The 25,413-nt window shown below is 41.4% G+C and overlaps 1 protein-coding gene across 2 annotated transcripts; it reads left to right on the forward strand.

Annotated features, from left to right (window-relative positions):
* Positions 1–401: 401 nt before the first annotated feature.
* On the forward strand, positions 402–23,388 carry LOC132987071 (insulin-like growth factor-binding protein 2-B). Of its 2 annotated transcripts, XM_061053877.1 has the most exons (5): positions 402–847; positions 14,001–14,152; positions 14,655–14,705; positions 17,469–17,609; positions 22,938–23,388. In XM_061053877.1, the coding sequence occupies exons 1-5, from the start codon at positions 493–495 to the stop codon at positions 23,094–23,096; spliced, it is 858 nt and encodes a 285-aa protein (XP_060909860.1). In that variant the 5' UTR covers positions 402–492; the 3' UTR covers positions 23,097–23,388. The 2 variants fall into 2 exon arrangements, with proteins under 2 accessions (XP_060909860.1, XP_060909861.1); XM_061053878.1 differs by lacking the exon at positions 14,655–14,705 and having other exon boundaries at positions 405–847.
* The last annotated feature ends 2,025 nt before the right edge of the window (positions 23,389–25,413 follow it).

A 25,413-nucleotide genomic window follows, 5' to 3' on the forward strand; every position in this document is an offset into this window, starting at 1 on the left:
GCACTACAAAGACTTGAACTAAAGCAGACACACACAAAAAAGAAAAGCAATCCACCTTCCTGCCCTCTGTATATTATTACACTGAAATAAAAGAATTGTAGCATGATTGGAATAATAATCAAAACTACATATGTTTACTTTAATAATGTGCTACTACTTATAATGGCATATATCTGCACACGCAAGTCAGACATGTCTGCCTTAGCATGCAAAACTGGACAATGTGTTTCAATATTTCAATTCTATTCATTGTTATTTTGCCTGAAACAACACCAATAAACAAACTAAAAGTCTACAGTGTATATGTATTATGTAATGGAGAGACTATGTGACTCCCTGATTTCATTGGTAACATATGAGAGCAGATAGGACCCTGTCAGTTGCATCACCGTGTTTACTCACACAGTTTACTGTGAGGATTCTGAGGCTCGGACTGTTCATTCCTTCCAAGGGTCATTTTTGGCTGTCAGTCGTGCGCTTAAAACAGTTAGGATGGTCATATATTTAAACTACGCTCTGCTGTTTGCATACTTGACTTTGCCTGGAATGTTACTTGGAGATTTGGCTTTCAGATGTCCGAGCTGCACCGCCGAGCGTCAAGCAGCTTGCCCCAAAGTCACAGCACTATGTACAGAGATCGTGAGGGAGCCGGTCTGCGGCTGCTGCCCGGTGTGCGCCAGGCAAGAAGGCGAGCTCTGCGGGGTCTACTCCCCGAGGTGCTCAGGCGGCCTGAGGTGCTACCCGAGCGTGGAGAATGACTTTCCCTTGCAGCAGCTCATACATGGTTTAGGACGATGTGGACAGAAAGTGGATTTGGATGTCACAACCGTTCTGGATGCTACAAATGGTGAGTTCTTTTAAGGAAACGCACTGACAAGGATGTAAATAATAATGGATCCCATGCATGTCTATGTGTTTTGTGAATGGGGGAGTCGGGTATGAACCCACATAGAATCATGTTGCCATTTTCAGGAGGACAACAAAAAAAACACTCAGACAAAGCAACCAGAAAAAAAGTTAACAAATCTGTGGTTCACTTAAGAGCACCATTATGTACGAATTTGGTTTGGTGCACTTTGGCACCCATCGAAGGTCTCTAAATCCAACTGCACTAAAACAGTGTTGTTATCGCTTCCCATCGAGGACAATGTTCATTTGTTGACAAGCAGAGGGGTGATGTTGAAACCAAATACCAAATGACATGGCACAGTAATATTACAGGACTCTGTAAGCATCTACAGCTTGTTGTTGCGACAACTTTTTGTCGCGAGATGGATTCACTTATTTATTTGTAAGTCTGAGCAATAACTTGGTTTAGATTACTTTCTCCACCGGGTAAAGCAGCTAAACGTACTGTAAGACAACAATAATACAGCCTAATGTTAAGCTGCAATATCTTAAGAATAGTATCGGCATGGATGTCGGCTTTCTGGCTTCATCCGTCACCGTCCTCTTCCATCTCTTAACCTCAGCCTTCGTATCAAACAGAACAGAGACGGACAAACTGGCTAGTGCCATCAAGACGCATGCACTTCTTGCGAGAGTATCACGGCCCGCTGCCAAACTGTCATAGAGCTATAAGCAGGAGAACAGGGTGCTATGTGGACTGGGGAAAGATACTATTGTCAATATGTCGATACTATCGTTGAAAGTTTTAGTAATTTGTATTGACTTTGAAACTCCTAATTCAAGGAGGAAAAGTGACTTATTGTGTCTTTAACTGATTAGTGATATTGACTAAAGCATTGGAAAAGCCAAAAGGCTTTGGTGTTCTGAACATTTCCGGGAAGTTTAGTTATTTTACTTTTGAAACACTCAATGGACCCTGCACTCCCATTACTCAGGAGGCCAGACACAACACACAAATGAAAGCTAAACATGAAACATGAGATTAGCATGACTCCTAAACATGTCACCTGATTGCTAGATCTTTAATATGACCACTGTTAGCAAACATGTTCTAAAATACAACACTATAAGTTGATACAGTACTTTGGCAAACTTGATGTTAAAGGTTAATGTAAAAAAACTTGTGGGACACCGGTGGCCTAGTGGTTAGTTTGAGTGCCCCATGTTAAGAGGCTATAGTCCTAAACCCAAGTTTTGGCTCCAACCTGTGGCGTCTTTGCTGCATGTCATTCCCCACTCTCTCTCATCGATTTCTGACACTATTCCCTTTCTTTTCCATGTAAGAAAGGCATAAAAAGTCAATTCAAGTAAATTTGGATTTAAGCTCAAGGTCTTGACTAGTATTGGTTGAAAATATAAGTCCAGGCATACTAAAAGGTATTTTACTCACTCACAAGGGTTTTCAGCCCCATTAAAATGGTTTTGAAACTTTTTGTTACATGACTCACAATCATGGGATGCAGTGTCAAAGTACTGCTTTGACCCTTCCCTCAGTTTTTGACAGTAACAAGAAGAGTCCAGCTTTTTCCCAGTAATCTACTAAATATTTGCAAATTGTCCCAGGAACAAAATCTTTAATGTATTGTCAGGGACTAGCTGTTGTTTTCTGGTTGTTTCTTGGAGGTACAGTGTTGGTCTACAGTAAAGAACCAGCTTTAATGTGCTGTATGTCATTATTTATAGAGTTGGTCCTCTGCCAATGATATATAACTTTAATTTAACAGTATTCATCACAAATGACACATTTAGATTCCTATTCTGCAAGTGTGCCAGCATCCCCCAGCCTGCTAGTTTTGACCTGCCATCATAGCAAGGCACGATACTTGAAATAAATACCTTAAAGAGTTCATGGAAAAGCTGCGCACTTAGTCAAAACAACTTCTTTTTTTTTTTTTTTACTGCAGGACTCTTTCTATGTCATCAAATCCACTTCAACATCAAACATTTTCTGTCAAAATAACTACCCGAAAGATATATCCCAGAAATCCTGGAGGGACATACAAACGTCAGCCTCTCTTCTCCCACATTATGGTTATTAGGGACAAACGGTCACTATTGATTCCTGAAAATGAATGTTGACATATGCAATGTGTTTGGCAGGCAGTGGCAGTCCCACATCTGTGAGCGCAAACAAGCAGGATCCCCTCGACGAACCCGTAACATGTCTGTAACCTGCGTATCCTCAAAACTCTCCTATTGGGAGTGTCTTATTTTGATAGGCTATTTTTACGGTGCTTAAGGGAAGTGGTTTAGTACACATATATAAAACAAAAACGTAATTGAACGTAGCAACGCAAAGGAGCTGTAAAAATGAAAGATGCACGTCACAGACAGCCTTCAGAAGGGTGTTGTAAATCTCCATTAAATTAAGGACATCCTAATTCTCTATCAAGTTTTTAAAAAAAATAGTATCAGTGAACTTTCAGAAGAAATATTTAAGTAGTTCTTGATTGAAATATTACCATATTATAATAGAAGCTGCAGATATCGTCTTGTGCTGTGAAGTCTTGGAGGTTTTGTTGATATCTTTCAGTAAAGAACAAACCCAGCTCCAGTTCTTCTGCTTTAGCTGAGCATGATGGACCTTTCTGCACTCTCTGCTGTGATTTACTCGTCTCTAGTGTTCAAACCACTTAGACCCCATGAAGGAAAAATCTGAAAATGAGCATCAGATCAGTCTGCGGTTTGCCCTGAGTTCACTGTGTTATGCTTGGCTTTCTAAGCATGAGCGACTGCTGGCTATCAGATGTCAACATCTGTCTCCTTCTTACCCATTAAAATTCACATTTCGGGGGCTTTTTTCTGTAGCTGGTGGAGATTATATTTTCACTTCTAAATATCCACACTGTGGTGCACATGAAAGATGACAGAGGGTTGCATTTTAAGGTCATTTGTTATGGCTATTTGGTGTAAGCCAGAGTTCAAGTGGTTCGTTCTCACCTGCAGAACCAAACTGCATGGCCGAATAAACAGTTTAAAGTTTGAATAATCCACTCCAGCTTTCTGTGAGCACACATCTCCTGACCATTTTTTTTTACAAGCTTTTAAACTGCTTGTTTCAATAATGCTCCAGTAGGCCTTCTATACAAAGCAGAATCTTATCAGGTAGAAACTCTCTAAAAAGTTGTAATAATCAGTGCCAAGAAAATAAGTAATTTAACATTTACGATTGTGTGAACTTGTATCAGGCGACGCCTGCGAGCTAGTTCAGGCAGTCAACTCGAGCCTACTGACTGCTTATTTGGATGTCACATAAGTGTCTTTAGATCACGGTCATTCCATGTAAATTTATGTTCAATATGAAGCTATGAGTTAACCAAAGCGTGCTAACATTAGCCTGCTAACACAACAATGCAGGACAAAGGCAATTGCAGCTCGAGCGAAGGACAATTTTGTCCTCTGCTTGCGCTTAATGATGCTTAATATGGAGTGTTAATACTTCACATCAGCTTTGCCATCAATTAATGTATTTAACTTTATAATCAACTTTTCCAGATGTCTTAAATCCAAGATTTTGAAAATAAATTGCAAACCTTCCTTTGTTAATTCAGTTAACCTATTTTTACTCTAGAAGTTGAATGTCTTGTATGAAAAGGTCTTGCAGCAGTGAAGCTGTTAACATGTATGGGAATAATACAACATTTTATGTACACATGTAACAAAAGAAAAGAACCCTGTCATGGTTTACTCTGTTAGTTGGTTTGATCCTTGTTTTGTTAGTTATCTTTTCTAATGTTAATGTTTCCTAGTTTGGTCTTTAGTGTTTCCTGTTTATTTTGTAATTTCTTATCCTTGTGTTTCTCTGTTCTAGTGGTTATTGTTATATTCTTGAGATATCTGTCCTCAGTGTTTCGTGTCCTGCCTCTGTGTGTTTTACCTCCAGTGTTGATTGCCCTCATTGTCTTCACCTGTGTCATTAGTCTCACCTGTGTCTGATTACCACTGTGTCTATTTAGTCGCAGGGTTTCTTCCCTTCTGTGTCAGATCAATGGGCCTCATTCACTAACAGTGCGTATGCACAAATATGTGCTTAAACTGTGTGTACGAATGTTTGAAGCACAAATCTGGGATTCTTCAATATATTCTTAATATACTTACTACTCTTTCAATATATTCAAGACCATGGTTGAAGTTGTGTATCAGGCGTGCCACGACACCTTTGGCGTGAAAGAAGGCGAGACTTCCAGGCCACCAGCAGGGCCAAACAGGAGACAGCGGCAGATCAAAGAGCTGCAAGAAGAATTAAAGACACTCAAGAGAAGGTGGCAGGAAGCAAGTGACGAGGAAAGAGCTGCCCTGGATGAGATCAGCACAGAGACGCGGAAAAGGCTGATCCAGCTGCGGAGAGCTGAGACCACACGGGAGAAGCAGAGGGAGAAGCGCCGAAAGAGGAAAGCCTTTTTTAACAACCCTTTCCAATTCACAGCAGACCTACTAGGAAAGTCCAAGGGTTGGCCCCTGTCATGTGCAAAGGAGGAAATAGAGAACAGTGTGGCGGCAGCACACGGAGACTCCTCCAGAGGTATTCCTCTGGGTGAATGTCCTTTCCAACTACCTTACACTTCTTACACCACACATCCCTTTTAACATGGCAGACTTCACCATGGATGAAGTGAGGGCAGTGGTGACAAAAGCACTGGCGGGATCAGCCCCAGGACCATCAGGCATCACCTATAAAATCTACAAATGCTGCCCACTGCTGCTGAAGAGGCTCTCAAAGCTCCTACGGACACTGTGGAAGAAGAAGCTGGAACCCGGGCTCTGGACTCTGACTGAGGGCTGCTTTGTGCCAAAAGAGGTAAATTCCACAAGACTCGACCAGTTCCGGGAGATTTCCCTGCTGGACGTAGAGGGGAAAATCTTCTGGTCCATCATCGCCAAAAGGCTAACAACATACCTGTTTGCCAATGAGTTCATCGATCCCAGTGTCCAAAAAGGAGGAGCACCAGGATATTCCAGCTGCCTGGAGCATACAGCAGTGAGTAGCCAGCTCATCAACGAAACCAAGAGTAACAACAACACACTCTCTGTCGTTTGGCTGGACCTCGCCAAAGCCTACCCAAGCGTCCCACACCAGCTGATCCGAAAGGCATTGGATCACTACAGAGTTCCATCAGAGGTAGTTGTGCTGGTAATGGCACACATGGATGCACTGCGGATGAGGTTCACAGTGGGAAGCGTCACCACCAAATGGCAAAGGTTCGAGAAGGGCATCATGGCAGGATGAACGGTTTCCGTGGCCCTGTTCTTAGCGGCTATGAATCTGTTGCTAAAGGCAGGAGGAATGCAGTGCAGAGGCCCGAAAGCGGACGACGACACGAGACACCCCGCTTGTCGAGCTTTCATGGACGACGTGACGGTGATGACTCCATCTATGCAGGGGACACAGTGGATCCTGAGCGCACTGGAAAAGATGGCAACATGGTCATGCCTGCAGTTTAAACCGGAAAAGTCAAGGAGCCTCAGAATCTTGAAGGGGAAGCTAACAGGAAACATCTTCAGCATCCAAGGCTCTGTGATCCCAACAATCCAAGATCAAGGGATCTCGGAAAGCAGTACGACAGTTCCTTAAAGGACAGCGGCAATCTCACTAACACCAGAGCCCAGCTGAACACATGGCTCAAGGAAATCGAGCACAGCCAACTGCTCGGGAGGTTTAAAGTCTTGTGCTTTCAGTATGGCATCATACCCCAGCTGCAGTGGCCCTTCCTACGTTACGACTTCCCCATGTCCCAAGTGGAAGGAATGGAAAGACTATGCAACAAGTTCTTGCGGAAATGGCTGGGCGTCCCCCCCATCCTTCAGCGCAATCAACCTGTACAGCAAGACCTCAAAGCTTCCCCTGCCAGTCTCATCGGTGGTTGAGGAGTTTAAAAGCCACCAAGGCAAGGGCAGTCAGTACACTCCTGTAGTCTGAAGATGGGAAAGTAAGACACGCAGGTAAGACCATCAAATGCGGCAGAAAGTGGAAGCCCCAGCAAGCCGTGACAGAAGCAGAATCCCACTGGAAAGAACAGGAAATTGTGGGCGTGGTATGCCAGGGATGCTTGGGCCCACTACAGCGAGAAGAGGTGGAGCAGGGCTGATGCCAGGGCCAGAAGAGGCCTCATGGTGCAAAGAGTCAGTGGGAAAGCAGAAGAGGAGTGCCAGGTGAAAGCGATCGGACTTGCCTCTCAGGGTTGATGGACGCAGTGGGACCAGGCACAGGGGCGACCGTTGTCTTGAAAGGAACTGTGGCAGACCGACCAAGGGAAGTTGAGCTTTCTCCTGCGCTCTGTGGCTGACCTGCTGCCAACCCCAAGAAACCTGAAGATCTGGGACAGAGAGGAAGACCCATCTTGCAACCAATGTGGAGCAGCGTCCTGTACACTGAACCACATCCTCACCGGTTGTCCAAAGGCATTGGCATAAGGGCGTTACAGATAGAGGCACGACAAGGTCCTCCATCAAGGAAATCGCCAAATGGGTGGAACAGCAGCAAGTCAAAGCCAACAACAAGCAGGCCCAACTGCCCAAAGCCATAACCTTTGAGGAAAGGCCAAGACCAGCATGGTGGCCAAGAACCCACCCTCTACCTTGCAACGAGCCTCCGACTGGGAGTTGAGAGTGGACCTGAAGAGGAAGCTCGTCTTCCCACAGGACATGGCAGTGACCTCCCTCCGACCAGATATGGTCCTGCTATCCAGGAGAACGAAAACCGTCATAGTTGCTGCCTGACGAGGCTAGCCAGGTCCCACCACCTGAAAAAAGCCAAATACCAAGACCTGGTCGACAAAGTTGTTTTAAAGGGGTGGCATGCAACCAGCTACCCCATTGAAGTTGGCTGCCGCGGGTTCCCAGCAAAATCGGTGCGCTACTTCCTCCAGAGGGTGGGCCTGGAGCCCAAACAGCTGAAGAAAGCCACCAGGGACATAGCTGCAGCAGCCGAGTCCAGCTCAAGATGGCTGTGGCTGAAGACAGCCCACAGTTGGAACCCTTCTGCAGGTGAAGGCTAGTCAGTCTTCGCTGCCCCACTCAGGCAAGGTGTTCAGGTTAAGGGGCAAAACACCTGAGACCCCTGCTGACGGTGCGGAAGGGTTACAACAATGTGGATACTCCAAGAAATTCTTACTGTGCAAACAAAAATAGAACTTCCTCAGACCATGTGTACCAACAAATGATTGACCAGCTTTCTCAGAAAATGTTAACATACACTCTTTAACTAAATGCATGACATATTAAAAATACATTCTGTAAAAAAAAAAAAAATACAAGCTACATAAATATATATATTTAAAAAAAATGTTGAAAAGACAAGCATTCAAGCACATCATGGTATTAAATAACCATGAAATGTTCGCCTTATCATCATTTTAATTTAAAATATTAAATCTAATCGTCGACCACTCCCACTAATATTGCCATGAAAGATCGTATCTGTTACCAAAACCATCTGATTAATCTGAGAATATTTAAGAGCATGCAGGGAACATACATGATTATGATTTACGTCTAAGAAAGTGTAAAGATCAAGCCTTGCTGAAAGAAATAGCAGCCGGTGCCTTCAGAAGAGAGCGCATCAGACCGTCAAAACATGTTTGAAGAGTGTGACGAACATGACCGATCAGCTGATTGCGACTCCCAATGCACATACTGCTGCAACAGCATCTAAGCCCCCAGACACACCGCTCTTTTTAGCCTTTTGGGGCCATCTCCTAAAAACTTCTACGTGTCTCCACCTCACCGCTCTCGTCCTGATACACCAATCGAATGTCCTTATATGGAAAGATGGGGGCTTGGTAGTGTGCTGATTGCAGGCTGCGGCACGCGCCTGACGATTTAGAATGATTCTGATTCACTAACATACGCAAGTTAGTGAAAACAAAATTGGCTGGTACGAAAGTGTCATGAATCCGACGGTGATTTTGCGTATGCACTTATTTTACGTGCGGAGTAAGAACATTTCTATGCATTTATTAGTGTATGAGGCCCAATGTTGTTTGTTAGATGTCTACATATGTTTGAGTTTCTCCCTGTGATTCCTTGTGATTTTTTTTACCCTTTGTGTTTTTTTCAGTTAGACATTTTGTATTTGATTTTAATTCATTTTTTGTTTGCCTTTACTTTTAAAATAAATAGTTTTCTTTCCCTGCAATTGGGTCCAGCTTCCTGTATTCCATGCATGACAAACCCCTTTTCAGAACATTGTTGCACCTTACTTGTTCTTCTCAGTCTGTGTGTCTGTCTGTCTGTCTTCTTTTTCTCATGTTGGCGAGGTCCAAGACTGGCCGTGTAGCCCTGCAGGTGATCTCCCTGCTGAGACATGCTCCTGCTCCTGCTCCCTCACTAGCTCTCTCAGCTCTTTAATTTATCTCTGTAGATGTGTTTGCAGGAAAAGGTGAAGCCTTGAGAGATCACTTTGGGTGGGAGCTGCATGTTGGTGCCTGCTATTCTGAGAAATCTCCTCCTGAGGTGTTAATAGGAAGCCTGCCTCTGCCTTTATGATCTCAAAACAGTTCATGTTGAGATGTTACATTTTGTATTTTATGATTTCAACAATAATGAGACAGAAGTTATTACCCAAGCAAGCTAAGTACATTTACTAAGTTCAATACATGACTACAATTTGAAGTACTTGTACATTAAATCGACGTGCAAAATTGGATTTTAGCCACACTACTCAACAAGTAACATTTAAAAATATGTATTTAAAATTTAGAACCAACACAGTGTGGCTCAAATACTATAGTGTCCCTGGGCGAGACACTTAACCCCAAATTGATCCTGCTGCTTTGTCCGCGGCGTATGAATGGGATTAGTTAATACTGATGGTCACTTTACATAACAACCTCTGCCATCAGTGTGTGAATGTGTAGGAGTGACCTGTGGTGTAAAAGGGCTTTGAGTAGTCAGAAGACTGGGAAAGTGCTCTACAAGCTCATGTCCATTTACCATTACATATAGTAATCACAGTCAGAGAAAACACCAATTAAAACGAATCGAACTGGGAACTGAGTGTGCCTTAAGAAAAAAGCATGATGAATGAAAAGTATATTTTGGCAGACATCTCTGTAGGGAAACACTGATAATTCAAATATGTTCCATCTACTCCACATTGGTAATGCATTACTTTTACAGATTTACATTTACAATAAAAAACAGTCAATCGATTATAATACTCGGGTCAGTCAACCAACTTGTACTGTTACAACTTGGCACACATTGCAAACTTGTTATGAAGTTTTTATGAAGTCAGCTCAGTTGAAGTTAATTGCTAGAGCTAAATAGAAAAGAAAACTGAGGGAAAGGACTTTGTTGACTTGTTGCAGGTCAGATAAAGATGTAGTCATTTGTTATAGACTAGTCAAGGAATCACATACGAGAAGAAAAAAAACGTTATGATCACACAAAGAATAACGCAGACGTTTGTTTTCTGCACTACAACACCGGACGGCCACTTGAAATGATGTATCAGCGAGCATTGTGGTTATAGTGTTATAAGATCAAATTCAACTTGACCTTAAAGTGCACTATTGTTTTTTAAGTCTGACAAACAGTCTCAGAGCACCAATTGGAAACAGTTTTCTCTTTAAAGTACAAAGGCAGCGTCATTTGGTTAGGATGACACACTCGGCCACATGAAGCAGAGCAGCACCAAGAGTTGAAAGAGAGAACTAACCGTAAAAGGTTTGAAGAGGACCTCTGGCTACGCAAAACCTTCTTCATTATTCAATTCCTTTTTGTCCGTTTGCCAGCTGTAAAGTGTTTGAAGTGGCCGAGCCTTGAGAGGAACCATTTACAGTGACAATGGTTTTGAAGTACTGTTGGGCCACTCTGGCCTGTGGAGGCACACACAGCCTCACTGTATATGATAACAGGGCAAATATATGAACTCCAAGCAACTCTGGAAAGACATTACTCACTCTGTGCCATGAGAGAGTTGTGAAAGCATTGCTCAAAGGCAATACTCAAAGCCAACACTCCCAACAGCTCGAGACAGGTAGTTTCTATGGCACTGAAGACAGAATCAACAACACAGTATTTAGATGACAGCTGTTGGCTAACGATGTGTTGTTTTTTCTCCCTGGAACATACCGTCATGAGTTCCTATAAGTGTCTATAGAAACAAGTCCTTCACACAACTGTAGAAATAAATTAGAACATAAATAAAGGCATCTTTATACCTTTATAGCATGCCTATGGTTGCCACTCGGTTAACTTTCCTGCTGCATTTAGAAAATATACTGTTACCTCTCTCTTCAGTGTTACCTGTTGTCTCTATCAGTGTGTTTGCATGGACTATGGTATGCTGGTTATGAGCCTTAACCCGGTTTCAATATTATTTGGGATATCTTTTACATGCACGCAGACTAACCTGGTTATTCATATCCCTGTATACATGATAATTACTTGTATCCCCGTTTCCAATTTCTGCTTCTTATTTGGGCAGTAAGATTCTGTGTGTCTCCCTGTAGGCTCAGCATCTGTTGCACTTGAGAAGCCGACCACCATCCGCTGCGGTGTCCAGCGGACAGTGGCCAAGTATCAAGTCCAAGATTTTGTAAAATTTGAAAGTTGCCAGATCAGAGACACTTCTTTTGTTCGGATTTTTGACCATAGTCATGTTTCCTCAGTCCAGAAGTAAGATGCCCTTCGTGCCCCCGCCATGTTTGTTTTGTTCATAAGTCACTTGCCTGAGGCCGTGCCTGTGCAGGTAGTTGGCAACTGTCAGAAACTGGGGAAAGAAGTATAAATGCCACAGTGTACCGTTTTCTTTAGTGTTCTGCAGGTAGCAAAATCAGTTATCTCATAAGGACTCAACCCTGTTTCTGAAATCGGGATATGATGTTTACATGCACAAACACAATGAATGACTCTTCAAGGGATCCAAATGCTAAATAGTTGGTGCTAAAGCACCTAGCTTAGAGGCTCATTTGCCTTTAAAAAATCTCATTTTCATATTTTCCTTCATTATTTTTTTTTGTTCAAGGTATTTTTATTGGTATTTTAACATAAAAAAAAAACGCCCAATGGTTTTCTCCATTCTGTCATGAGTGGTGCGGCAAGCGAGGAGTCTTTGGATCAACCGTTGCCCAGCACACCACATATTTGCCTGTTGGAGACAAATCCATTCTCCCAGCTGGACTCACAAAGGGAGAATTTGGGTTAGCACACTTTCTTAAAGAAGAACTGGAAAAAACAAGCACACCAAGCTACAAGCACTGTATTGAATGTATGACTGTTACATCTTCATATGAACTGATGTTTGCCAAGCTGAAAGACTCTTTGTACAACTATAATGACATGTTTGGAGGCTTCCTTAGATCTGTGGTCGAGACCAGTGGATAGAAATGTACTTTTGAAAGTCTTACTTATCAAATGGTGTGCTGAGGGGAGGGACAGGTGATGTGTCCTGTTTCTGCCTTTTTGTTTTTTGTATTGTGTAGTTTGTTACTGGTAGACCAGCCAAAAAAATGCTTTCTATGTAACTGTACCAAAATGATAATGGAAAACAACAACACAAACACGTACATCACAAATTACAACTATGACCAATGGTCAAAATTCACATCATTTTATCAAAGTGCCAATGTTAAAGTTAATTTAAAAATGTAGTGTTGGCTGGTCACCCTAAGTACTCCAACATAATGTTTGCTTGGCTCACTTCTCATTCTTGAGGGCATGTTTGTTTTCTGCAAAATCTACAAACCAGGACTTTTCCCAATCTCTATTATGATCCAGTGTCCCCATGCACAACCCTAAATGGAAAAACAAGTGAAACAAGCTTATAGATAAGGACATCAACAAATCAAACTTTCTCAAATAATTGGTAAAAATGTACACCTGGCAAAGTATGCACAGAAATGCACACACACACACACACACACACACACACACACAGAAACATTTCAGACATGTGTAAGGAGCTCGCAGGATTCACAGGGGGGCCTTTCCCTCTCAGGTGTGATTTACAACCTCAGTGTAAGGCTGCTGTTTTTACAGCGCTAATTACAGACACACACACTCTCTCACTTAGAAACACACACACACACACACACACACACACATATACAAGCAGCCTCAGGCAGGCTGGTAAGCTACCAAAGAAAAGTCCTTACTCAGCATAAAAAGGCCTTATCAAGAAGAGCTTCACAAGTCTGGACTCAGCAGCAATGACTAGCTAGTCGAGCTCAGGTCTTTAATTCAGTCACTGTTTTTGTCTCAAACTGCTCCATGTAGTTGTGTTTCAGTCATTAATTGCACACAAGATTGTTTGCTTTTATTACTGACTTTCTGTATTAATTTGTTCTCATACTTTGTCGGTATCTGTTCTGAATTAACTGGTTAGCCTGTTTGTGTTTTGTCTCTCCTCTCTTGCACAAATGATGACCATACTTTTGGTGTAACAAGCAGCAGGAAGCACCCTCGGAGTGACCTCGCTGCTCAGAGGAGACCTGTGTGTAAACTGTGTGCTGAGCCCAGCATGACGGCTGGATGCAGCACTTACAGCTATTTCACAGAGAAAGATCTTAGCGGCTCTCTTCACACTGTCGCCGTGGTAATTACAGCCACTGCAACGGCTGACTGTCCAGCATAGAATTAGTGACATGAGGTAGGAGGGACAAAGGATGCCCCGAGGACCTAGCATGACTTGATCTTCTAATTCCAGGATTACGATGACTTGTACAAGAGCCTGTTATTAGACAAAATGTTGGCTTTTAATAGCAGCTTTGTGATTAAAGAATAGATAAATGTAGATGAACGTGTGTGTGATTATATTAGAAAGCAGCGGAGATGTTAGACAGTCTTGTGTGTGTGTGCGTGCGTGCGTGCAACATCTGTCCATTAACCACATACCTAAAAGACACGACACAGATTACTTTCAAGCTCAAAGAACTGACTCAAGCACTTCAGAGAACCTCCACAGTATTGAATGTTACACTTGTGATTAAAACCAGAGAGTATACCAAAAGGTTGAATGATCTTTGAGTAGGTTTCTTTGATCACTATGTCTGTTTTCAAGTAGATGAAGAGGCCACATTTAAAGCACAGATGCTGCAGATCAACAGTATTTCTAAGCAGGTTTGTGTGTTTGTGTTTTTTGGTTGTAGAGGTGCACGGGACCGAGAATCCGCTCACCAAAAGACCTGCCATAGATGCTTGGTTTTGGCAGGAGTCGGCCAGGAAACAACACCAGAACGAGCGCAACGCTAAGATGAAGATAAATCAACCCGAGGTTTTACGGATCCCGAAAGCGCCTCAGGTCAGAACTCAAGAAATCCAACTATTATTGAGTAACGATTGAAGACTTACTGCCATCCGATTACTTATTCTAACTACTAGCTATGACACTACACAAAGTTGTAAAACAGATGTTCTTTACGTTGTATTTATTGTCACTTCCTTGTGGCCTGTTGTTAAGCATTTCAAGAGTAAAAACAGAGATGTAAGCCAGTGAATATTTCTTTAATAAGAAATGACTTATTCTGAGAAATAAGTACCTGACCTGGTTTTCTTTGTATGGACCCAATACTGACCCAATACTGTCCCTCCTGAAATCATGTGTGTAACTGAGTCTACACTGGCATCGTTTCACCTGCATAAAATAAGCCACAATCTCCCGCTGTGAGGTGCTTGTGTAAACACCCAGATCAGGATGATTTTTAGGGGCAGTCCTCCTGTTATTATCAAAAAAATTTCAGGAGTGTGAAAAACGCTCTTACCCTCATTTAACCCTTAATGAACACTAATCCTGTTACCTACAGATGATGCGCACCCCATGTATGAAGGCTGTGGTTCTCCAAGCGGTCACCCGGGTTAGAATCCAACCTGTTGCTCCTTTCCTGCATGTCATTCCCCACTCTCTCTTCCCCCAGTTTCAATCAATCATTATCAATCAATCGTTTGTATTCATCCAATTCATAACAAGTGTTATGAGTTTCTAACTCTATCCACTGTCCTATCTCTAAATAAAGACATAAAAAGCCCAAAACTAGTTAGGGAGTTTTAAGCTCTGAAATATACTAAAATAATGATGTCTTTCTACTTTTAGGACATTCAAGCACTTTCTCTTAGATTTTTTGGTGCATATTAAATTATGAAAGTAGTCGTACAAACAGCTTGAGCTGCATTCACACTGAGTTATCTTAGCTACAATAATTGTACATAATGAGCGTCTTGATGATGTTTTGCAATTCACAGTGGAATGCGTGTTGGCAGTTTCAATGCAGTCTATAGATTGAAACCCTCCCACTTCCCATTCATTAACACTCACTTAACATTTCACAGATTCAAACATGAGATGTACAAAATAAAAACAGTTCCTAGTAAAGCCACAATGGGGTGACGTACAAACACAGATATTCCTTCTGTTTCATGCAAATGAGCTTGGGTCTTTGGGGGGGGGGGGGGCTTCACATGCAGAGGCCCACATACGACTCAACCTGGCAAACAATCCTATGTGCATTTGCTCATTTTCTCCCTCACTTAACTCGCTCGCTTGCAGCAAAACAAAACAAAAATAAAACAAAACCAAAACATAAGCGGGAAGGGAAAAAACAATAGTCAGGATCATTATAAGTAACAAAAGAAGGAATTCACTAAAAGGGAGTCATGCAGCTGCAGGGGGAGAACGTCAGACAGCTGGTGTCAAGCATGGATGCACCTCGTTGTGGGTGGTCGTGTGAGGTCAAAAACTGTACACAAAGTGTACATTTCTCTGTCACAGCTGACGTCATGTCACTTTGTTAACTACCTTGATTTTGCATATATTTAGTTTTTCTTAAATTACAAATGTCCACACGGTAATCTAGCTGAATGAAGACAATATGTCATCAACTAAATCTGTAGTAGAATAAAAGGAGGGGATTTTCATGACAACTGTTGTAGCAGGAAACCTTGAAGAAGATCCTCAGAGTTGAAACATCTCAGTCTGATTACTGGTCCCTGTTATTAGGTATAAAAAGAAATAATGAATCTTGAAACAACAAAGGAGTAACGTATTCAACATTGATTTTATGTAACTGCCCATCACCAGATATACATATAAATGTCAACCTTCAAACGTACCACTGTAGAATCCTTGTGGTTTCAGCGCAAAAAGAAATATGTAAGCCATATGAACTTTTATATAATATCTGCTTACTGAATCACTTCTGCTCTCCATATTCATGGTGAAGGAATCCTTTCCTTATGTTGCACACAGACCAACTATAAACCTCCATCAGGAACAGGACTACATGTACTTTTCCATCACCTTGAGGTTTGTCTAATTGGACTTTGGATTTTAGCTATTGAAACATTTTTGTTACCTCAGCTAAGAATATCCAAAGAGAGACAGTGAATGTTGGGAGGAGAGAGAGGGAGGTGACATGCAGCATAGGGCCGAGATCGGATTCGAATCAACGGGTTCTGTTAAGCCTCCGTACATGAGGCACGCCAAATAACCGTCTAGCTATCCGGAGCCACTACCTCAGCTTTTAAACTGATGCTTAGTTCACAAGAGACGTTTATACATTTGAAAAAGTTGAATGTTAAAAATATTACTAAAAGGAAACGGAGCATAGAAATACAAATATATTGCATTTTCACCTGAGACAATTAACAATGGCCGATTTAGTTAACCTTTTCTCCAGCTTAGTTACAAAATGAAGAAATCTCTTCAAAACAAGTATGAATAAAGAAAGAATCGATACAGCAACAAATAACTTTAATTTACATGTTCTGACAGAAACGATCCCGTACCTAAAATATGAGAGCAGGGAGACATCAGTTCAACTTAAGGTTGTTTGTACTTATGTGTAGGTTAATATGTTTGTTCGTTATAAAAGACTGTGTCAAAGAAATAAAGACGGAACCAGAAAGAAAAAAAGAACCAGAAAGAAAGAAAGAAAGGGTACTTTCATCCATATGTTCAGATGTCTGATAAGGTTCATGGCAGACTGCACCTCCTCCTGCCCTTCTCTCTCATCCTCATCCAACTAATCATAAGACTGGCCCCCTTTGATCCCACTGGCAGCCTGATACACTCTGTGTGTGTGTATTAGTGTTCGCTCATGTGAGCGTATACACCTGGATATATGGTCAGTGTTTGTTCACACAAAACCAGCAGGAACAATGTGCACAGTATTCAACTGTAACAACACGTATCTGCCCAGGTCTGTGTGTTGGTGTGGGTGTGGGTTTGCATGTGTGTGTGGCAACGGCCACCTGCTGAGTCCAGCAGTCTATCCACTCATGTTCCACTGCAGCCGACTCACATCAATAATATTGGCTTAACTTTCTGCTTGCCTAACCACACCTCATTAAAGGTTAGCTATAAATGTGTGTATTTGTGACAGTTTTACAAGTAAAACAGAAGTATTTTATTCCTCCATTCTTTTTCTTGGGCCGAGTTTAGATTTGCCTTCAAACACAAGTCACACTTTTTCATACTGTGTTTCCTGCCTCCTGATAATTTTGATAAGTTAATTGGAAAAACAGTTTTGTGGTTATGTATTTATACATCTGATTAGATAAGTTCAAATTGTCTCTTCTTTTATCGTACTGGTATAACGGTTGTTTCCCTTTCGTCCTTTCAGAGCACCTGTCAGCAGGAGCTGGACGAAGTCTTAGAGGAGATCTCCAAAATGACCTCAGAGGATAACAGAGGCCCGCTGGAGAACCTGTACGAGCTCAAATTTCCAAACTGTGACAAACATGGACTGTACAACCTCAAACAGGTGAGCCACAGATACTTGACTTACTCATTTTACCTTTCTACCATGAACACTTTGTGATGCTGTTGGGTCCGTTCTCGATCTCTAATCATTCAAATATGGCAGCTCGATCAGTGGTCATTCTCAGTAAAACATGACAATGAAGGTTTCCCAATGGGGACATTCCTGGATGCAATGCTGCTATTATTATTTTTAAGTAGCATTGAACTCAGGAGCTGTACAAAGGAGTGTTAGCTCCACACTAAAGGGGGAAAAGTCATATATTTACATAACAAGCTAATCTTGTCAGGTTTCCTGACCTGTTCTCACTTTCGGCTCAGTGTGTCATGGTTCCACCTAAATGGCCAAAAGCGGCTGGTGTTCAACACAGCACATCTTGGTATACCTTGTGGAGAAACCCATCGTCTATACTAAAGAAGAACTTTAAGGCATCCAAACCTTTTGACGCATTCAATTATGTACTCAGCAGTCATGTCTTTGGAAGATTTGTCAGATAGTTTTTTGTGTATGAAGGAGACATATGATGCCTAGCCAGCAGCAAGGACATCCAACGCAGCTACACAAGAAACGTTCTATCATTAACAAGTCAAACAACTACATACTTACAGCGAACTGCATGCCCAGACTAGTATTAACTCTTTGTTAATTATTGAATCAATTGTTTAATGTATGTAAAGAAATATCCTCAAAGGTACAGTTTCTCTGTGCTACTCTCCACTTCCTTATGTTGTGTTTTCTGTCACCAAAATGCGCACGCAACTGCTGTGATGTAATCGTGACGTCGACTCCAAATGGGTCCATACAGTGGGCATGTGTTATGTAACCTAAGTACATAAAGATTAAGCTAAATCTTTTGCCTAAACCTAATCAAGTACATGTGGGCCTTAAACTAATCAAACTGAGACCGCTTCTGGACGTAAACCACCTGTTAATGATTGGTGTTTGTAACGCTTTCCAACAAGTTTCAATGGCTCAAATGCACAACTGTTACTGGCATGCTTTATTCTCAATCTTACCACATGATTCTTGTTTTATATCAGTAGCTTGATTGAACCAATTTCATTAGAAAAGTAAATACAAGTAGGGGCACCAAATATAAAGAAATTACAGACAATTTACAAACTTTTGGAGGGATGACTTACAAGAGGAGAGGTTAAAATACATATGGAGACCACCAGGAGAAAATGTCTTGAGGAAATAAATCCACAAAAATTCATGTTGAAGAAGCCAGTTTGCACAGTTGTAACCAACCAACCCTCTTTATGTCAATCAGTGTTAATGCTCTGAGATTATGTTGTGCAATCTTACAATAAACACCAAACAAGACAGGACCTTGCCTTGCCTTGCCTTTAGCAATTTGTATGATGAAAAGTTGCATGAAGAAAGCTTTCCAAAGAACTCCAGTGGCCTCATTTATCAACAGTGTGTAGAAAGGGACATTTACATTCAGAAACGCCTCCACTAAACCATTTATGGTAACAACACACCTCTTGAAAAACCTCAACATATTTACCTCGGCGGAATAATACGAGAGCAAAGAAAAAAAGCTTTATAACAGTAAGGGCTTTTGAAAAGAGCGCACTGATCTGTTTGGTCCAGCCTGTCCTCTTGTGAGAGCGTCACTGTTTGATTTTTTCCCCAGAGAGAGCTGTGCCCCCGATGACGCTGTAAATGCACCGTTCTTGGGTGAAATTGTGAAGTATTCTGTTATCCTTCAGCTGCAAATGCCTCTCGCTTTTGTGCCGCGATGCGTTTTATTTTTTTTGCACTGAGCTTAATCTCAAACTTCATCTTAAGTCTTTTCTCCTCTGACCTGTCACCTTGTCTCATGCAGCATTTGTTCTTTTGTTGGTAGCTTCGACTAAGTGAAAAGACTAATCATTTAATTGGGTCACTTAGCGCGATAGTTACTAATCTTATTTTATTTATTTATTACCATTTTTTATTCAACCTCATCCACTTCCATTTCTGCAGAGCGCACGGTTCTCCAAATCATCTAATAAGGCAAAACGAGCCATAATGTAACATTTCTCCTAGTTTTAATTTCCCTCGGGATCAATAAAGTATCTATCTATCTATCTATCTATCTATCTATTTCAAACGCCTGTCACGTCGGTCTTTTTAAGGTTTTGGAACAAATTAAGGCAACACATCTGTTTCAAACTAGACAAAATCACTTATTTGGGGTTTTTAATTAAAGAAAACTCGGAACATGCATATACGTTGAGATTGATTCTGGCGTGCCGTGACACTCGTAGTTCTTTCAATGTTCTACCTCTAGATTCTGTGCGTAAGTATGCTCAGAGCTGTGCTTATATTTTCACACATTTCTAAGTAAAAGTTGATAAATCCCACTCTTTGCGAGGGAATGTTCTTATGCACACATTACGCACAGAACTGTGCTTATGCACTGTTGATAAATGAGCCCCCATGGGTCCTAACAGCTCCTCACTGATGTTTATGATCCTGTCCTGGGCCCCTGTCTTAAAGAGTCCCTGTGTTTAAATCTGTTTTTTTTTTCGGAGGAGGAGCCCGTGTCTAAAGATCCTGAGTAGCTCATGTGTGCCCCAGGCGCTTCCTTTGTTTAATCTTGACAGTTTTTATGTTTAAATCAATGTCTGTTTATGATTTATTATTCTTTATAAATCATGGTGAGAATGTGGCCAACATAACAATAAGATCCATAGTGCTTTGTGTAAAAGGGGGAGGGTTTTCTTTAAGCACTGCTCCTACTATATATTTTGTTTTGAAACAACTGGATACCATTTTAGAAAAAAGAACACTGGTCTTTTCTTTGGTCTTGTGTTTTGAGGATCTGTCCAAAATATAGGTTCAAGTTTGAGATGCAAGAAAGAAAAGGGGCCATTTTGGGGAGAGTAGTAGGGCCCGACCTATACGAGATTTTTGGGGCCGATACCAATATCGATGTTGGGGAGAGAAAAAAATTACACCGTGGAGAGTGATGATGCATGTTTTAATCCATATAGCGCCCTCTGCTGGTGAAAGAGAACTGTGTAATACAATGACACTTGAATGAAATGCTATTTGACTGGTGAATAAATCTAGTATTATCGACGTATATCTGCAATTTAAAGTCACTGGATATGCAGATATTATCGGCTGGCTGATAAATCGGTCGAGCTCTAGAAAATTTAATAATTTGGCAAGTTTCGCTTGCCATTAGCCAAAACAGATTAGCTTGGATTAGGTTGGCTTTTGATAATGTATTGTGTGCCACTGAAAACAATACATTGCTGTTTATTTATAAGTGGTCTCTATGGAAAAACAAATAGACTCTGACACTATTATATTGGCAATAACTTAATCAGTGATATCACTAATGTCTGCTGTCAGTGACAGAACACCCACTGTGACATCACTCATTAGGGTTATAGCCAACGTTTGGACACATAAGATGATCCAACCATAAAGAGTAATTCAGTGGAAGTTTTTTATGTTTAGAATAGAAGAGAGATACTGACCACATGACCAGAAATTTAAAATAAATACAATTTGAAAGAAGCCTATATTTAATCTAAAAGCTGACGCTATAAAATGATGGAACATGTCACAGTTTTGTCATTTAAATACCTGTGTGTGAAGGTACATTTTTAATGTTGGGAATAAGTGTTTTATTTAAAACAACAACAACACAATAACATGTCCTTTGCACTGACATGTTGGCACTCAAACGTGTGAAAGAGTACTCTGGAGTGTTTACACAGATAAGAAAACTTGAGTGCATGTCAGAATCTTCTTAAAGGCTGTGTAAGTGGGTTTTAAGAACAAATTTCATTATTTGGTGAATGACACCAATTGAGTACCTATTTCACACAGAACTGAAACACTGTTAGCCCTAACCCTGAATGAAGTTTCTGTTTGATTGGCCAATCAAATGCCTCCAAACACCATCCGAACTGTTCTTTCTTCATACGACCTTAGACCTTAGAGAAAAGATTCCAGAAATGATACAAGAGGGACACCATATTTTTAATCATCGGGCAACTGATGTAAATCATGTGTTTGACGAGCTGTGAGTGAGAACAGGGTGAATTTGTCTTTCACACACACTCATGCATAGTGTATCATTTTGTTCAATTCCCCTAGGATTTCCCCTCTCTTCTCTTTCACACAAACATGCGCACACACACACACACACACACACACACACACACACACAAACCTGTTGTATCAGCCTGGCAAAATCACCCTGAAAAAAAGATATAACCTCCCCCTCACTCCCACCTGCCACCCTTTCCACAAAACTACCCCTCCTCCTTTTTATAAACTCGCACACACCCTCCTTTCCCTTAACACTTTGCCTTAGACACACATACACACACACACACACACACACACACACAAACACACACAGTCAAGCACACGAGAACACACAAATGTGTGGGGAGATGTTGTCATCATGAATGAGGCAACAGCTTCTGAGCTCAAGGTTACAAGGCAATAAAACTGTTTGGCGTACTTCATGGGAAGACTTTTGTTAAGCCGAGGAACGAACCGTGGTTCCGACCGGGGGCTTGAATTTGAATCTCTGCTCATCCAAAGAAATCAGAAAGAGGAGGACAAACAAGGTCACATATCCAGTGTTTTCTTACGAGGATAGTAGAGCAGAAAAGAAGATTTGAATAGGCGCCACGGTTTCCTAAAGCAGGGCTCTCAACCACTCAGCCAATTTTCATCACTGGTCACAAACAACAGCATTGTTTCGGACTGGAGTCCTCAGTTCCCAGGGAGGAACACTGTACCTCCTCAACACTCGGCTCCCTTTTAGAGTTGTCCCTCCTTGTCGCGGGGTAATTACTGTAACTGTCACTTTTTTTGTTCTTTCTCATCGAAGGAAGAAAATGGAAAGTCTTTTCTTTCCCCCCAGCTCTTCATTCTTTTCGCTGTCCCCACCGCTGCTGCCCCGCGTGCGCGGCGTAAACTGTGTCCACTTCAATTACGACCTCATTTCTGAGTAGAGGGGGGGCTCTGCGGGGGGGCTGGTCTGCTGGCATGCCTCTGTTTGTGTATGTGTGTGTGAGTGTCTATGATGGCATGTGTGCTTGTGGGTTGTGAGTTGGGGGCATGACCTGAGGATTGGCTGTTATTGGGTGAGTGTTGTCCCACCCAAACCATGGCCCACGCTCTCATCCAATGGCCCCCCGCCACCAGAAGATCCAAAAGTACAAACACACACACACAGCTCAAGCTGTACGCCATGCTTCATTAATGCCCCCCCCCCCTCCCCCCATTTCCCACTGCATCTTTACCTCTCTGTCCTTTTCCAATGTTTTCCAACTTCTAGTTTGTGTTTTTCTTCCCTCTCCCTAGTGCAACATGTCCACCCATGGCCAGCGGGGCGAGTGCTGGTGTGTTAACCCTTTGACCGGGGTCCAGATTCCAGCAACGCCCAAAGTCAGAGGGGACCCCAACTGTAACCAGTTTCACGAGGAGCTCAGGGTGATGCCCACCACAGCAGCGTCAGAATAACACAGTCCAGCACATGTGACAGGATTGTGTTTCCCTCCAAACTCTGGGGAGGCTTTTCCCCTTTATATGTTTATTCTCGCAACATGAAAATAAGTCAGCGTTTTGTAAAGCATCATCTCTTTTGAATTTGCATGACTTTTAAGGTTAAAGCACAAACTAAAGTAACAAAAGAAAGATGTGGGCATTATTCACTTTTTCTTAGCTGTCAATAAATCCCATAAATAGACAAACAAAAGGGTACAAGTATGTCTCTTAAGGCTTCCCTTTCTTTTCTCCGGGACTCATAACAAAGCTAATTGTAAATCTTAGTCTTAACATATGTTGTTTTTTATTTGGCAAAATTGCAGTGTTGTTGTTTTTAAGCTACAATGACCATGTTTGGACAAAAAGGTTGAGCTTTAAAGAAGTCAGGGGAAAGTAAAAGCTAAAGTATCTGCTAAAGCTAGCATTAGCTTAGTGAGGCGCAATAAGTGTTTACCTTGATATAATTGGGATGCCAGTCTTAGCTGGGAAAAAGAAACTACATATATATAGCCTATATATATATATATATATATATACATATATATATATAAGTTGGAAAATAATAAGTGAACTCATTCAAATGTCTTTTCAATTACAACACACTGAAAAAGGCCCTCTTTAGTTAGCTTTGCAAATTGTTAAATACAAAGCTACATATACTGTACTAGCATTCCTGCTTTTTGGTTTATTTAGATTGAGCCCTGATGCTCTTAAGTAGTTTTCTTAAAGACTTCTATAAAATCTGATTATTTGGACCAGTTTATCCCTCCTGTTCCCACCATCAGAAAGAATGCAGGTTAACGGAAGTGTTGCTTTTACTTCACTTTTCGACCTTGGATAACCCTTTTTGCAAAACAAAAAGAACAATGATTCAACAACATGGGTCATTTTTTTTACTTTACTCAAACAACCGTCCCTGAGCACCACTGTGTGAATAAGTTGTACTACTTTTTCTTGTTTTGTTACACAGACACATAGGCTACTCAAGATTTAAATCCCCTTTTATTTTTATGGACTCTGTTGACAAAAATAAACAATACAACCTTGTGTCTCATTGAAAACCCACAATGATGGGACAAATTCAGCAAGATTAGCATTCCTTTATGTTTTTTATGTTCCTTTATGTTTAGACCCCCTGACTAAAAAGTGCAAAATCCTAAATTCACTTGACTGTTTTGATCTCCACCAGCTCCTGTAAAAAAATAAAATCAAGGCCTTTAACTGTGTATTGAAGGTTTTTCACCTTTGAATGACAAACAGTGTTCAATACTCAGTGTTGAATCAAATCTGGATACTCATCCCAGATTTGGTTCTATAAATGCCAACGTTAGGGTGGGGCAGAATCTCACTATGATTAAGTCAGACAGGTCTCTAGTTGTTTTAAGCTGAGTTGTAAACTCATAGGTGCTTCTTTATATCCTCTTTACATATCACATGTTTTTTCAATCTAAATCCAATGTCAGTGTCATACACATTGTGTCACCTTGTTTTTATAAGTCAAACATGACAAGCAGGTAATTAGAAGTTTAATCACTGTCATACTTTTGGTTGATTACATCTTGTAGAATTCCTTGTTGCTGCATCAACTCTGCTTCCTACATTGTGAATTAATTAAATTATATTTTGCTCTGACATTCACTGTAACAGGCTCTGGTGTTGTTTGCTGTTTTCTTTTTTGATCGACACTTTTATGACATGTCACAGTAAAAGCAAATCGTCAATTTAGCTTCAATCAGCTCCGTCAGCGCTGTTGGCTGTTGTTGTTGTTGTTTGTCAGCAGTTTTCCCATCAGCGCTTGTCAGCTCCAAATCAGTGTCGCCAAAGAAAAATGGCACTTACGGTAATAACGGTAGAAATTGCTGCGTGGATGACTTTTCCTATTACTGCTGTGTTTGCAGACATGCATGTGTATGCGTGAGAGTGGATGTGTGTGTTTGCGTGTTTGTGAGCGTATTGCTGGGGTAACTAATGAAGTGTTGACATAAGGAGGGATCGGTTGGGGGGCTGACTTTGACAAATGTGATACTAAGTGGGTAAATGTGTCTATGAATAAACCTTACCAAGTAAGCAAATGCACGCAATTGCACAGACACACCCACAAACACGTAATTGCATGCAGGTCGTGGTTTTTAAAGCGGTACCCCCACAGATGGATCTAGGTGTATTATTCATGACGATGAATTTCCACAATAAAAATGCATATTGGAAGTATTGTGGCAATGTGTTCAAGTTTGTGCTTTTATTAGCTTCGTTGGAGCAATTCTTCCATTCCTGGGCTGTAAGCAATTCGCTG

This window comes from Labrus mixtus, chromosome 13, assembly GCF_963584025.1.
Source record: "Labrus mixtus chromosome 13, fLabMix1.1, whole genome shotgun sequence".
In the NCBI taxonomy this organism is placed as follows: Eukaryota; Metazoa; Chordata; class Actinopteri; order Labriformes; family Labridae; genus Labrus; species Labrus mixtus.